Source organism: Olea europaea, unplaced genomic scaffold, assembly GCF_002742605.1.
Source record: "Olea europaea var. sylvestris unplaced genomic scaffold, O_europaea_v1 scaffold3806, whole genome shotgun sequence".
NCBI classification, from domain to species: Eukaryota; Viridiplantae; Streptophyta; class Magnoliopsida; order Lamiales; family Oleaceae; genus Olea; species Olea europaea.
In genome coordinates this window covers 8,400-25,137 of record NW_019257470.1, presented here as the reverse complement: position 1 = coordinate 25,137, position 16,738 = coordinate 8,400, and the positions used below count along the sequence as shown (strand labels likewise).

The 16,738-nt window shown below is 31.3% G+C and overlaps 1 protein-coding gene across 1 annotated transcript; it reads right to left on the bottom strand.

Annotated features, from left to right (window-relative positions):
* Nucleotides 1-5,695: 5,695 nt before the first annotated feature.
* On the bottom strand, nt 5,696-8,296 carry LOC111386947 (BAG family molecular chaperone regulator 2-like). Its single transcript, XM_023011448.1, has 4 exons — nt 7,910-8,296; nt 7,276-7,532; nt 6,562-6,708; nt 5,696-6,056 (listed from the first exon to the last, which is right to left on the bottom strand). Exons 1-4 carry the CDS (start codon nt 8,181-8,183, stop codon nt 5,907-5,909), a joined length of 828 nt encoding a protein of 275 aa, XP_022867216.1. The 5' UTR covers nt 8,184-8,296; the 3' UTR covers nt 5,696-5,906.
* Between the last annotated feature and the right edge of the window lie 8,442 nt (nt 8,297-16,738).

Genomic DNA, 16,738 nt, shown 5'->3' with positions numbered 1-16,738 from the left:
TATGTAGTAAGAGTTTCATTATCTTTGCCTCTTGCCAACCCTTGGGTATTTATAGGTGGGATGAACCGTTGGATGTGGGGCACGTGTATACATCTAACAGTATGAGGTGTCTGTTCATAGGCGGCAATCAGCCGCGTCTGTAGAGTGGGCAGGTAATTACTTCTCCCGAGTTGAGTTGACATAAAGTTGATAAGTCACATCAACTGGTCTCATGGAGACGTCAAATCAATTTAAACCTTAGGGGCAGAAAGGAGCTTGGCAAATTGGCGGCGGATCTTCTGACAAAGGTCCCCGAAGTGCACTTCGCCTCAGCCACAGGGGCGAGAGCGCTTCAGTCAGTTCAGCAGGATCACCTATGTCTCGCAGTGTGATAGTAGGTCGTTGACATTGAGAAGATCACTTCGGAACCACTTCGAGTGGGTGTCTAGCAGATCGAAGTATGTGGTGGTGGACATTTCGAGGTGGTTCAGATAGGGGCGTAACAGGAAATTTAATGATGAAAATGAAATATTTGAGTTATATAAAAGATATGCACAAGACTTTGGTTTTCTAGTGAGAAAAAGAAATTTGAAAAAGGATGATGATGGAGTTTTGCAATATGTTGCATTTGTTCGTAGCTGTGAAGGGAAAAAATCAATAATACAAGCATTTCTTTGAAGCCACGAGCTACCATGTAGAGTCGATGTAAAATTAGATTGACTACATGTTTAGATATTCATGAAGTGCTAAGAATTAACACAGTATACCTCGATCACAATCATAAAACAAATCTCTCAAACTCTAGATTACATCATGCAACATTGAATTAAGTGCTCAAGTGAAATGAACTTGAAGTAAATGACATTGTAGGAATATCGCTGCACAAAAGTTACAACTCCGCAATTGTTGAAGCAGATAGATAAAAGAATATGGCCTGCACTAGAAGAACTATGTTGAACAATTTAGGAGATTGAGTTAGGAGAAGGTGATGCCGCAGCAATACAATTAAAATTTTCGACTATACAAGCACGGTACTCCGAGTTCTACTTAAATATAGATTTAGATGAAAAGTTGAGTCTGAAAAATGTATTTTAGGCAGATAATAAGAGTAATAAGCATGTATGGAGTTTGGTGATGTTGTCACATTCAATACAACATACCTAACGAACAAGTATGATATGACATCTGTCTCTTTGTTGGAGTGAATCATCACAGTCAATCACCACTTCTTGAATGTGGTTTTATATCAAATCAGGATACTGATACACTTGTGTACCTTGTTTGGACATGGCAGCAGTGTATGAACAACTAAGCTCCCAATGGAATAATTACTTATTAAGTTAGGATAACGCAGCACGCAATTCAGATCATGTTCCCCAATACGAAGCACAAGTGGTGTTTGTGGCNAATAATTACTTATTAAGTTAGGATAACGCAGCACGCAATTCAGATCATGTTCCCCAATACGAAGCACAAGTGGTGTTTGTGGCACATATTGAAAAAGTTGCCAAAAATGTTCGAATTTCACTTTGATAAAGCTTTGATATTATATACTATACATGGATTGGTGTATGATTCTCAATTTGTTGAAGAATGCTAGATAGTGATGAGAGAAACGTAAAATTTGCAGGATAATTAATGGTTGTCAGATCTTTAAGATAATAGATCCCGTTGGATTCCTTATTATTTGCGAACCACTTTCTCGATAGGGATGTCAACAACTCAATGAAGCGAAAGTCTTAATGCATTTTCGATGGGTATTGCATTAGAAGACCTCGTTGAAGCAATTTGTTAAATAGTATGAGCGAGCATTGAGAAATAAGGTTGAGAATGAGTTTCAAGCAGATTTTAAGTCCTTTTTAAATGATACCTAGTGCAACAAGTTATGAAAGGGAGATGTAATTCCAGATAGTGTACACAATTTTGAAGTTTTGGGAAGTTCAAGAGAAGTTCGTTGGTAAAGTTCATTGCAATCTCATATTTGTTAACGAAGATCCAACCAGTGCCACATGAAATGGGAAAGTTGGGGAGTTTGAAGCTTGAATTGTTATGTTAATTTGATTAATGCATAACTAATTAGTTGTGTGGATCTACTAAAAGTAATATAAATGCTATCATGGTCATTGTGCTGAAAAGATTTCTAAATTGGGAAAAAAATTTATGAAATGTCGATGGTCGCTAACCTGTTAGTTTGGAATGAGATATCTCTATGAATGATTAAATTTTGACCTTATACCATTTGTTCTACATGTTTGTTATGAGATATTTTACAATTCAGTTACGATTGAAGACACAAAGCCAACAAGCATGTTTTAAATTTAGCCTTATTTCCTATATACTCCTCGATTGGCAAGCCAACCTGCCAGTTGAACACAATAGAAGTATTATTTCACATCAAGTAAAAGCTAGCTTATCGATAAAGTTTTGAAGATGCCAAGGCAAAAATGTTCTGACCATCATGATTTTTCAAATTAAACGATCACATTCTAAGCCTGGATTATAATGGGAACAACCTTCATCACCCATGGTTTAATCAAAAATACATGCATGCTAGAACAAGTCCAAGCTATCCACATTGCGTAAAAATAGATAGCAACACCATATAGAAAATGGAAATCGAGTTTTCATACAGTGATTACAGTTACAAAAGCAAATTGCTTAACCAATACACCCAAATCAAACTATTAATCCATAAAATACATAAGTGAACTAACGTCATTAAATTAACTATTACAACTCACTCATGTCCCTTTCCTTTCTTACCCCCATCCGCATTTATTTTTTCTTTGTGTATTGTGTTCCTGAAATATTTCTTTCGATTTAAATTACCGCAAGTGTACGGGTCGTGACAAGTAATAAAATGGACTTTAGAAGTCCGAGTATCGTCCCACAAAGAAAGAGTAGTTCAATTTTACTTATTCTAGCCTCAATCGAAACTAATTGAGTTAAAATGAATTTTGGAATCAAAAGCCCTAATTTTGGGAAAAATCCCCAAATTGAAAAACCCTAATTTCAAATCAAACCCTAATTGGGGGAAATCCCCAAATTGAAAAACCCTAATTTCAATTCAAACCCTAATTACTTAAATTCACTTAACGAATGACTCAATTACGAAATGTTATGAAAAAATAAATGAAATATATTGTCAATTTATGAAAATCTATGTAAAACGAATGCACTAGGATCACGAATCCCCAAATAATTACTAATTAAACCCTAATTTCACAATTTTGATAACTCAATAAGAATTTGATAAATCAATGCTCCTAAATCTATTCAATACTCTCTCTCGAGATATATTGAACCTATTCTCATAAATCATCAGCCTATATCTCTATGACGGATGCAATTATACAAGAACGCATATAATCTTTTGTGAGCAATTAAAGATTTACATAGGGCATAAGGGTATATTTCTATCCCCTATCGAACCCTATGATGAATTATATATGTCGAGTTTAATCTAATTTTCTCAAATTCAGAATTAAACCACCAAGTTCACACAAATTAAGTGCACATTAATTGTGGAAATAAATAAACCAATATAATCCATTCAAATATCCCATCGAACTAATAATTCAAAATCATGAAATAGCAAGTTTAATAATAATTACATGGTTCATCGATCACCTAGTTGCAAAAATCTAGCCTATCATGATAAAAATAACGAAATCTAACAAAGTATGAATAAAATACATCACCGGGTTATCAAAACTTGAAGAAACCTTGTAAATCTCGCATCAATTCTTGTTCGTGCCTTCAAATCCACTCCAAGATGAATGTTTTTGCCTCCCAAGTCGTTCGTGCGGCTTCTGGATGTTCTGTTGCTATTTAAACCCGTCCAAATTAGGTTACCAAAGGAGTTGAAATCATATAAGGAAACTGTAAAATTCGGGGAAAAATTTTACCTATACGACCGCATAGGCATAAGAAAAATGGCTTTTTTAATCCCTGGAGGTTCACTCGCGACCGCATAGGTTTTATACTATGCGACCGCATAGTAGAGCTAACTTCTTGTTTGAGTCATTTTGGTCCTCAAGTTTCATTCCTTCACTCCTTGACCCCCTCTCTTATTCCTAGTTGCTCAAATGTTCTCTTATAACTTCCAATTGGTGCTTGGCTTGATCAATTGCTTGATGTGTTCATCGGGTCAACTTTCAGATAATTGCAATTTGGTCCCTGAATTTTCATTTTGCTCCAATTTGGTCCTTTTCGGCTCTTTTCTCCTGAATTCCACTATTTCCATAGAATTTCCTACATTGCATGAATTTGACAAAGTTAAATAACAATTCAATCATTTTACTTGTATTTAAGTCATGTTTGTGATGTAAATAAGTGTGCAAAAACACACTTATCATATTGTCATGTTGACACAATCTCCACATCCTATTGATCAATTAATCGACATCGAGATTCAAACATTTCAGATAGTTCTTTAGTTCCTTCCTCGATCGTCACATGATTATTCAAAGTAACGCTAACTGCACTCGATTCATCGCTTGTTTCACCATCTCCGATCCACTCCCTATATTTGCATTTTGCACTATATGTATTGAATAATCTATCTTTGTTTTTTTCTCTTTTTCCACCTCAAAACACTTGAAAAATGCATGTTTGTACCATGAATAACGGCATTTCTCTGGGACAATGCTCAAACAAATGTCCATTTTGTCTACAACTATGACACATTCCATGATCCTTTCCGGTCATCGTAAGTTGAGAATAAACTACGATAGATCGAATGTCAACCTTTAAAATATAGTAAATTGTCACTTCAACCCATCACTCTACATTAATCAAAATAAGAACACATATGTATAATTACTATAATTCCAGTTTTCATTCCATTTAAGCTACCAAAAAACTGAATGTCAAACTTAAAGACAGGGTTGGATTTCACAATAAAATGCCACTTCAAACCATGTAGATTAATCAAAATATGATCACAAAACTGCAATTATTGTAATTCTAGTTACCATTCCATTCAAGATACCAACAAGCTGACTGTCAACCTTAGTGAAATTAAAATGATAAAACAAAGTATTCAAATCATTAAAGATGCCAAATAAGCAAATTATAAATCCGTCTCACAACACCCCCACCACCACCACCATCATCATCACCTCCCCCCATCATAAAATCCAACACCATCGCCACCCCAACAGAGTTTGATTTGGTCATAAAACCCACCAAAGCAAATTTATTTTGTTTACATGCAACAATATTGATTTCTTGCAATCAGATCCACACTCATGTAAACCTAATAACAAACTTCTTCTGCTTGCTATGAATTCCGTCGGAGAAGATGTGACCCGTTGTCAAACAGCTCACGAACGCCTTCAACGAATTTTCTGGTGCAGTAAAATAATCGTGTCAGACGAAGTTGAGGTTTGATTCTTTTGGCGCAGCAAGAGAAGCGACGTAATGTTGCCAGTGCTGGGGGGTTTGAGATATTTGGGGAAAAACAAATGATTGTGGGATTATGCGGGTTTAAACATTAGGCCATTTTTTGGTTTTTGGACATTGCGTCTTTTTTTTTCCCCTTTTAATTCTTGCTTTTTCCATGTCAACAAGTCAACATATCTATCATCTTTTTCTGTTACCATAATGCGATTGAATTTTGAAAGTGAGGTGGGAGCCAACAAGTTTCTCGTCCACGTGTATATATGTTACACGTACATTTAGGTGCACGCACACGTTGTGTTGATAATCACTATTTTCACACAACGAAGCATTACATTATCATTCTATTTCTATTTGTAGATAGGAGGTGAGTGGCAACATAACATTGTACGCCACAATCAATTAGTTACGATGAATCTCAAAATAATCCTAACAAATGAATTACTCTTTAATACATTCCATTTGGAAGTGACAAATAAAGAGGGAAGTCCATTGAGAAATTGGAAAAGGAAAAAAAAGGAGATTTAATCGAAAAGTTGCCAATTAGTCGTCGTGGTGTTGCATAGTGGATCGAAAGTTTCCCACTTGGTTGTCACTATAACAGGTTTTGCCCTTGCACTTGATACCTTGAGTACATGATCTAGGGTTTCCACACACTTCTGCACTCTCTTGCCCTGCGAACAAAACACACCAATCTAACTGTTAATCAGGAGCTCGGATTGGTTCAAAATTTTCAAGAGAGTCATGGTCGTTTTGAGAAAAATTTTGTTATATCACGTGACTCAGAGACATAAATGGATCAATAAAATCTTTAATCTTATAGAAGAATAAATTCGGGCAATCCAAACCCACTATAACGTGCTTCGGAGTTCTTATACGTGAATATATGATGTGACTCGTTAAATTTGTATAGATATTACGTGTGGACTGATTAAGGTTCCTATGAGCAAAGTCAATAAAATGGAAAATTATATGAGGAATCCGACTCTAGGGACCCTAACATTATCGAATCATAACATTCCCCACTTAGTAAGACAATAATTTTAAAGAGACGTGAAACTAATATATAGATGTTTTTGCCCTACATTTCGTTCAGGAGTTTCTAGAAAAATCTTCATACACATTGTCTACTGATATAAAGTGTAAAAAATAAGAAAAATCAAGATCATGGCACGATACCTGGAAATCTTTGAGCGCACATGCATCTCCTTCTGTTGAGATGCTATCTAGCTTCACAGCTTGTCTCATTAACATCTCAGTCAAAGTGGTGATTTGTAATTCTGCTACTTTATTACCAATTGCGATTGACTTCTCTATTGCAGAAACCTATAATCAAATGATAATAAGACTACACATGAATGACAAAATTATGCCACGTTCAGTCTCTATTTTCTAAAACTTATTTTTCTTCATATTCATTTTTAATCACATTTTAGTGGGATTCACATTTTATATCAACTTTTCCACCACATGATTCGTGAATTTTTATCAAGATATACCGAAAATCTGGTTAGACGGGCAAGAGAACGCTAGGTTAGCCATGTTACGAATTCTTCACAGGAACTTGGATCTAAAATTTATCCATGGGAAAATTAAGTGATTAGACAAATTTACCCTCCAGAATATGAAAATTCATCATTTGGTCCCCTCTCTAATATCAGATTGGACCACCCACTTGCTGGGCTTGGATCGGATACGACCTAGACTGGCTCCGCCGGGCCACTTGGCATATTCTTTTTTCTTTGTGTAATATATATGGAGGATAGAATGGACCAAATTGTAAATTTGCTCAGCCATAGCATAAATAGCAGTAGCACAAAGCCACAAACCTTCTAACATAATAATGTACGATATATTTTAATATTAATAGCATTATTAATGAGTAGTGCTCACCTGCTTCGCCAGCTTATCAACCTCTTCACTCACATCATTGATTAAGCGATGAACGGTCTGGATCTTCGCATTCCGACGCATCTCAATAAATCTTCTCTCGATGCTTTCTGGATCCTCGATTAGTATGACTTTTGAGCGGTCTTTGACTCCACAAATATCCAAATACTCTCCATTTTCTCTCTCTTTTCCTCTGAAAATAATCCTCTGTTCACCAGGTTGTAGCCCGGTCTCTGCCGTTAGCAGCTTCTTCAATTCCCCTACATGCCAAGAACAGATAACTCAATGTATATATAAATTTACATGCACAAGTTTCATAAATGGTATTATATTAAAGTATAGAAAATTAGCCCCCGTTTGGCCCCCATTTCTTTGAAGATAAAATATTATTTTTTTGAAAAATGAGTAGTTGAAAAAGAAGAAAAAGTTTTCGATTTACGTATAATATTATTTTATGTAAAATTCTGGGCTTAAAAACAAGAGAGAAAAATGAAATTTAATGGAATGAAAAATAATGGAGGCCAAACGGGACTTAAACTCGTGCTATAATTTCAATTACACCGTTTAGCTTAATATGCTATAGCGAATACGACTGGAAGTCGAGAGAATTAAAGAGTCACACTGTACAAAGTCTTACCGAATGTTGCTAGTGAGTGTGCAGCGATCTCGTAGCGAAGGGCACCATAAGCTACTCGAATACGCAATTTTGGAGGTGGAGCACCAAAATTCTCACTTCTTTGCTGCACCAACATGCCACCGGGCCTCATTTCCCACTTCACTTCTTCTTCTTTCGACCCACACGACGACGTCGTCGCCGCATTTTCGTACTTCCCACCATTGAAATCCAATCTTCTCTTAATCATCTCTTCTTCTTTCTTCAAGAAAAAACCAGGAATAATAGGTAAATTCATGAGAGGGAGAGAGGCGTTGGCTTAGAACATATAACGGCAATGAGTGAAATGGAAAAGGGTGTTTGACCAATGGGGAGAAGACAGGAGTCTCTTTAACTGCTGTGACAGCTAAGCAAACTGCAAACATTGCCGACAATCTAAGAAATTATCCAAGTTTCTTTGCATTTGAAGGAGGAGTTTTGGATTGGGCCACGTGCTCTTGTGTTATTTGGAAATTTTAGAAATGTAGGCCCAATAATGATTGTGAGGTTTTTTATTGGTTAGTCGAATGGGAATTTGGTGAAAGTTGTCACGAGATTGCGGTTATTAGGTAATTCCACCATTCAAACATTCTTAATGTGGAAAGTTGGAGGTTATGCGTAAAGATTCGTTAGGAATGTACATGTTATTGATTATGGTAAACAAATTTTTTTTACTTCCCTCCGTTTCAACAAGATAAATTTACTTTCATTTTTACACAGATTAAGAAAATATAATTAATATAATGAAAAATATATTTTTTTCTTACATTTTTTTTAATATATTCCTATATTGAATGCTTATTTAAATATGATTAATTCATATTTACTGATACACAAGACACATAATATACATACATATACACACACACACATACACACACCAATTCCAATTCTTTCTGGGATACCAATTCTATGTAATTCTTCCTACCTTCCCACCAAAAATTTGAAAAAAATTTCTTTAATTAATATGAAAATGACTTGTTTTTCAAAATTTTCTCTTTCGAATAAATATGAAGAGGACTTGTTAATAAGATCTTTTTCTAAAAAATTTTACACGTTTTGAAATACAAATTTCTTCCTACCAATAAATATTTCATGGAGAAAGTCTACTAATTTGGTAATATTTTCTACACTTAATTAATTTGTTTTAAAAAATCTGCACTTTTAATTATTACGACCAAGAGTATGTAAGTATATTTCTATTGTCTTTTCTACTAAACGTCTATTGCTAAAAAAAATGTCTAAATAGTTCTATTGAAATTTCTTTTATTATTTTCTCTTATAATCTTTGCTCGTTATTGTCTTTTTTTTTTCAATCTTTAGGATCTTCTATCAAGAAACTTTGACATTAAGAGATAGAGAGTTCAGTGATTTGCTTCTTGACCTGTAAAGAGAGGTCGCCTCTATTTCTATCTAGAATGGATAAAATATGACTTCCTATAACGACTAATCTTCCTATCTCTCTATTTTCTAAACAAGTATTAATATATTCGTTAAAACTTTCTAATGAACAAGTAAGCAAGGCAGTGTAGTTTAAAGACATAAAATATTAAAACTTTAAAACGATATGTTTGTAATGGTCTTTGAGTACTTTACCGTTCTGCTAATTAATTTCTTCATACTTTTTTTTTTTAACTCTGTCATAACTTTTTTCTTGACCTTCTAAAGAAGGCTTAAGACTGTAACCAAAAAAAAATTCATCATGTTTAAAAAGGCTTAAACAAACTCCCACTATTGAGACACAAATTAGTCAACTTAGCTCAGAGGATTACTTTATCTTTTGACCATGGAATCCAAAATAAAGAGACTAAGAGTGTTAAAATTATATTCTTGAAACAGAAATAAAATATTATTTGTGAATAAATTAATTGCTTACTTGATGTTTCCCCTTTTAGGCCTTACCCGAAAATTAACTAAAGTAAACGAGAATTATAAATAAGAGAAGATATGAAAAGAACTTACTTTAATTACGAAGTTGTTGAATTTATAAGGATGTCTTTGAATTTACAAAGATGGTGGAGATATTTTTGAGTACAAGTGTGATAGTATGTTTTTTGCAGTGTGCTTTCTTTCTTAAGAGGTGTATGTATTTATAAACGCTGGTACATCACGTCTATTCTGTTGGTACTGTAAGTGTGTTATCAATAATTGAAGAATAATGTGCAAATTTTACAGGTGTGCAATCAAAAATAAAGAAAAAAATAATGTATAATTCTCCATGTGAGTAATTAAAGAATGAATTATTTGAAAAGATACTTCTGATAACTTTTGTCTTCATGCCTAACTTTTCTTGAAATATGAGAATCAATTTTACAGAGAATCTTTAAAATATGTTTAAAACTTTATCTTTACGCCTCTTCTTTTTGACTTCCTTGTTTTGCTAATTATTTCTCCATCTTTCTATCTCGTCTTTATCTGTCCATTATTTCTGCTATGGCTTTTTCTAGTTCTGGATCCATCTCATTTATCGTTGCCACCAAATATTATAGGCTTCCTCTTCTGTTTCTGATAGAGTTTCTGTAAATTCTCTATTAGTCTCTTGAAATACCATCAGATATAAATTCTTTTGTTCAATATTTGGTACTAGAATTTTTTCTGCTTTAGTTCTCATGGCAAGGTGCTCTTAGTAGAAAATAATTCTGTTATTCCATTATGCTGCTAATCTGAAATCATTATTTTGAACTTTCATCATGGCTGTGGTTTCTGATATTCTTCTTTCATAATCAATCTGTCTAGTTTGTACTTTAATATTCATCCTTGAAGAGTGTCTAAATCTTTTTGGCTCCTTCATAAATTAAAATACGATAATAAGCTGGAATTACAATGTCATTTTTTACACGAGAAGGTATGGAAATGAATTGAACCATTAAGGGATGATCTTTTAACTGATCAAGGATCTGTTTAAATTTTGGTGGAAAAAATAAGAAAGATCTATTAATATGTATATAGTATCTATCATACCAAACTATAAAGTTGGGTAAAAGAGGTCTTCTTTTTCAAAGATTGTATAATCAAAGGAAATTGCTAGATAATTGTGTTTAAGGAAGGCTGAATTTTGGGCTACATCGTATTTGGGATCGTGTCTTAGGAAGTATCTATTTTCATTATGATAGTAACCTAAAATTTGAGCAAAATCTATAATTTCCTGCACAGCGGAATTCTTTATAGAACTTCGAACAATACTGTGCAATCGCCAATTTTCTGTTCTAATTCGTATAAAGTATTTTCCTGTCCTGCAGCTGTAGAATCTGTTAGTTCAATAAGTTTTTATTTTATCAGAATAATTTCTACTTGTAGAGGCGATGTCTTTAGAAATGGGGTTTTCAAGTGTATTTTTAGAAGAACCAAGTCTGTCTAAATTATTATTCAATTTAAGAATCTCATTTTGATATTTACTAATAGATATTTACTAATAGTTTGTTGGGATGAAGAAATTTGATCTTCGAGGAGTTGTAGCCTTTCTTCTAAAGAATGCTTTCTAAGATTTAAATTTACAACAACTTTGGTCATAGTTTCACAACTATCACAAAGTTGTATTGATGAAGATGATGATAAAGCTTGAGAGAGGGTTTGCATGGTCTGTCTAATTCTTTCGGAGATATGAAAATTAAATCCTATCATTTCTCTACAAAAATTTAAAGTTTCTTCAAGCGTATAAAATTCTTTGAAAAGGGGGTCGGGAAATCTTTCTACTTGTTGTAGTATTTCTGGCCAATAATTATATATTTCAGGCTTTCTACCTTTAATTAATGCAAAGAAACTAAAATTTTTGCTTTCTACTTGATTATGAATCTGTCTAAAATGGTTAGTTAGGACATTAATGCTGTCTAATTTTTGTTTAGAGTCAACGTGCCATCCAGAGATTATCCAGTAGACAACGCTCCCTTTTTGGTAGTCTTTCTAAATTATTTCCTTTGAATCGAAGATTAGATCCTCGAGGGGCCACTCTCAGAGTGACATTCCCAAAATTCATTATCCTTTGATCCATCTGCACCATAAAGACAATGAGTTAGAAAATTAATAACTTGTCTACTTAAATTATCTGCTAAAATATTATTTTTTCCGTCAATATGTTTTATATTAATTTTATAGCTGCTTAATATCTCATATAATTTTAACCATCTTTTTTGTTTTATCTTACCAAAATTTGTCTTTTTAGTAAATTTTACTATAACTTCACAATATGTCCTAATTGTAAATTCAGTGTTTAAAAATAATTTAAAGTTTTATATACTATGAATGATGGCCACTATTTCATAATCTAAATTAGTTAAATATTTTCCTTTTATCTTGTATTTTCCGCTAGCGTATCTACAAATTTTTTCTTCTTTTTTATCACTGTATTTATTTGGTTTGGAATGTAAAATTCCTTCCCATCCTAATTCACATCCATATGTTTCTATTATTTTGTATTCACTATCTAATGGTGGTAAATTTTTAACTTATGTTTTTATCTTTTTCACTAATTCTATATCTGATTGATTAAAATATTTTTGTCCTTTACTAGATATTTTACTATACAGTGGTCCTACTTTCCTTCGTAAATATTTAATAAAATGTCTAGCATAATTTAATATTCCTAAAAAGGCTTGTAATTTCTTGGTTTTTTCAATTTTCTTTGGAAATTCTAAATCCGTTTGTACTATATGTGGTTGGAACTGAATCTTTCCCTCTCCTAAAATATTCCTAAAAATTCAATTATTTATTTCCATCTTCTTTTTACTTATAATAAACTATTTTCTATAAATTTATTCAAGGTTACCTTTAGATGTTTCATATGTGCTTTATTATTTTTACTATGTACTAGAATATCATTTATATATACACAAACAAATGGAAGAGAATTAAATATATTATCCATCTTTCTTTGAAAAATAGAATGTGCATTTTTTAATCCAAAAGGCATGACTAACCATTCAAAGTGTCCTAATGGAGTAGTAAAAGTTGTTCAAGAAATAGATTCTTTTGTCATTTTTATTTGTCAAAATCCAGATTTAAATTCAAAATTAGAAAATATCTTGCTGTTTTGTATTTTATTTATTAGCATATCCTTATTTGGTATCTTATATCCATTTTCTACAGTATTATAGTTTAATATTTTATAGTTTATAACCATTCTTGTTTTTCCTTTTTTTATTTCACTATGATTTCTAATCATAAAGGCTACTGATCTGTGCTAACTGCTAGATGATCTTATTACTTTTAAATCTAATAATTCTTTAATCTGTATGTTAAAATCTTCTATATCTTGATTCGTATGCTTTATTTCTGCTGTTCTAATTTTTATGTTTTCATTTGTTATTTCTAATTTAGCTTATATTTTATTTTTATCCCAATGTTTTATATGATCTTCTCCTATTATTTGAATCTTTTCGGCTAATTTTAAAATTTTGTATATACTATCTATCTTAGAATATGTCTTGTTAAAAATTATTAATTCTTTATTTCTTCGTATAAAATCTGTTTTTAAAGTTTCTAAAGATAAATTATCTAAAAATTCTAAGTTTTCAAGATTTTCTTCAATTTGTGGGTCTGATTCTAGTTGTAAGGGTCCACCATGCTTAGCTCGCAACTCTGATGATTCTATAGTATTAATAATAAAAGTGTCTTTTCCAAAAATTATAACATTAGGAGTAATTGTTAAACTTCCGTTTCTACTAAGCAAGAATTTTATTCATATAACAAATTAATCTTTTTTATCAATGCGCTAACTAATGTAGTCGTTACACTATATGTCTTTCTTGGAATTTAATCTTACAATCATTAAAAAGTCTATCTTCGAATCCCATTGTACTACCGTCCATTTGACTTCTTCTTATTTCATATTCTAATTTCTGCCTACAATTTTTTGGCACTAAATCTTTTCTAATTATATTAAACGTACAACCTGTATCTATTAATGTTATCAAATTTAATTTTATTATTTTGTTTATTTGTACTTCTATAGGTATTCTGATACTTTTTGTTGTCTTTACTTTAGATATTTGACAAATTATTTCTTCTTGATTTTCTGTTTTCAAATAATTATTTTCTGTGTAATTATCTATAGACCGTTTTCCTTTTGTTTCTAGATTTCTGATCTTGTATTGTATTTCTTCTAATGTTTCGTGTATTTTATCTATTCTATTATTTGTATCTATTATCTTATTTTCCATTATTTCTGTAATTTCACTATAGTTTTTATTTTTATTATTATTTATTTTTTCTTTAATACCTTAACAATTATTGCATTGAATTTCTAAACAATTCTTACACTGATTTCTATTTTTATGTCCTGGATATATTCTGCATATTTTATATTTATCTATCATTGATCCTTGTCCTCTAATCCATTCATGGATATATTCTTGTTCTACATTCATCATCTTTATAATTAGCCCCCGTTTGACCCCCATTAATTTATATTCCATTACATTTCATTTTTTTCTCTCCTATTTTCAATCACACAATTTTTTATAAAATAATATTACACATAAATTGAAATTTTTTACTTCTTTTTCAACCACTCATTTTTCAAAAAAATACTATTCCTCACATTTTCATATCCACTAAATGGGGGCCAAACGGGGGTTTAAAACTGAAAAATCTAGTTTTTCTAAACCATCATAATTGTTTTCAGAGTTACTTGTTATTTCTAGATTATCTAACTCTTCATCTGTGTAAATATTATATTCTGAGTTGCAAGATTCATTATCAGATAATTTTGTTATGTTACATTGCATTTCTTCAATTATCATAGTCTTCATAGATTTAGCTGCATTTTCTTTATTTTTATATTTATTTGGACATTTGTTAGCAAAATGTCTAGGGTCTTCACAAATATAATATTTACAGTTTTTTTTAGGTTTTGATTTTTAATATATCTATTATAATTGGGTCTTTTATTTTTATAGTATGTCCTACTTGATCTAATATTATATTTCTTTTTATTTTAATATTGCTTTTTATATTTTTATCTTTTTTATACAATTTTTTCTTTCTTGTTCTATAATCATACGTCCGTGGTGTATATAAATTTGAGCAAAAAGAATAGTTTAATTTCTTTATTTGCTTTCTAGCTACTTCTTCTACACAATATTCTTTCAATTTATCGGTTATAGTGGCACTTATAGTTATTTCCTTTGTTGGGTTTGACTCTACATCTTTTCTAATTTTATCTTTTCACGATGGTGATATCTTTCTATATAATCTTTCAAGTATAGGGTAATCTAATGCTAATCCTGTTGCACTTGCTAATCTTTCAAAATCTAACAAAAATAGTTGTATGTATTTCATATTACTAATACTTAATTTTTCTAAGTCTTCTAAAACTTTATTTTGTTCATAAGAGTTATTCCTACTGGGATCAGATCCTATAATTAATTCTCTGATAAAGCTTGTAAAATTTCTAGGATTATCTCCTTCGGCCATTCTTAATTTAATTTCATCTGAATTTAGTCTTTTTGTTGTAACATATACATCTAGAGCAGTATTTCCGAAATAAATTTCTAAATAAGCCCACATTTATTCTACAATCATTTGTATAGGTACACTCTTATATGCTCTAATTACAGAATTTTCCCATTTGATTATAGTACTAGGTCTGTCTTGTGGTTTACAATTATTTAACTCTAAGATTAATCCCCTATCGCTTGCTAACGGTAAACTACATATTTCTTCCATGTTCCTTTTTCCTAAGCTTTTATATGTTTTATCAATCCATTCAAAGTCTCTTGTAGGGGGGAAATGATATTTACCTCCTATATTGTATTATGTATTCATGGGTTCTTTTCCTTTTCCAAATTCTTGATTCGTTTCTCTTTTATCTCTCTTGCTATTTTCTTCCATCTTGGTTTCTATATCTATTTGATCTTTTTATGTTAACATTCTAGTTTCTATTTCTTTAGTTTTTCTAAGATTTCTATAATATTCCATATCTATATATCTAAATTCTTTTTCATTGTCCTCACTTTCATCTTCTTCACTTTCTTGATCTAAAACATTAATTTCGTCTTCACTTTCATAGTCTTCTATTTCAAAATATCCACATTCTCATTCATTTTCTTCTTCATTATGATGTGTCTGTTCTACTTGATAATTATAATTTTCAAATCTAATACTCAAAGTTCCATTATTATTTTTGTACATAATATTATTTTCTGGTACTAATATTGGTTTTTGTAGAAAATTTCCTAAGTTCCAGTCTAATCCTGTATATATTTTTGAAGAGAATTTCTTTCCTGGGATAGTCTCTATACCTTTTTGTCCTAATAGCGTAATTATTTGATTATTTTCTAATTTATAATTAGTAGTACTATTTTCACTAAGTCTTCTTATGAATCTCGTGCAAATTAATAAATTATCATCATCTCTTTTCATTTGATATCTTTTGCTTTTTATTCTTATTGTAATATCTTTATAGAAATTCTTTGTTCTAACTAAATAGTCTGGTGTAAAATATACTATTCCGCCTTTATTATTCATATCTAATTCTACGCTTTCTAATAATCCTTGTTCTATATCAGTGAATCTGCTATCATATAAACACACTAATACTTTAGCTTCTAAATTTTCTATATGAAGTCCTTTTACTCCTATCATTATTAATCCTAAATGAGTCTGTTGAAAATTTTTATTAACGATTTCTTTATAAGATTCTTTTTCTATTAACTTTAAAGATACAAATTGATCTTTATGTGTACAGGAAACATATCTTTCTCCATAATGCTGATATATTAAAGATTTGCTAAATAAATTTCCCTTTTTATATATTTCTAAAGCTTTTACTAGTTTCAATTTATTCTGTCTACGCATTTTTATTTGTTATTCTATATC

What these genes read in the sequence shown, in the direction of transcription:
- LOC111386947 (XM_023011448.1), bottom strand. Translation starts at nt 8,183, where the DNA reads ATGAATTTACCTATTATTCCTGGTTTTTTCTTGAAGAAAGAAGAAGAG. An exon ending in ACACTCACTAGCAACATTCG is followed by an intron (nt 7,533 to 7,909) that starts GTAAGACTTTGT and finishes CTTGGCATGTAG; the next exon opens with GGGAATTGAAGAAGCTGCTA. An exon ending in TTGATAAGCTGGCGAAGCAG is followed by an intron (nt 6,709 to 7,275) that starts GTGAGCACTACT and finishes ATTTGATTATAG; the next exon opens with GTTTCTGCAATAGAGAAGTC.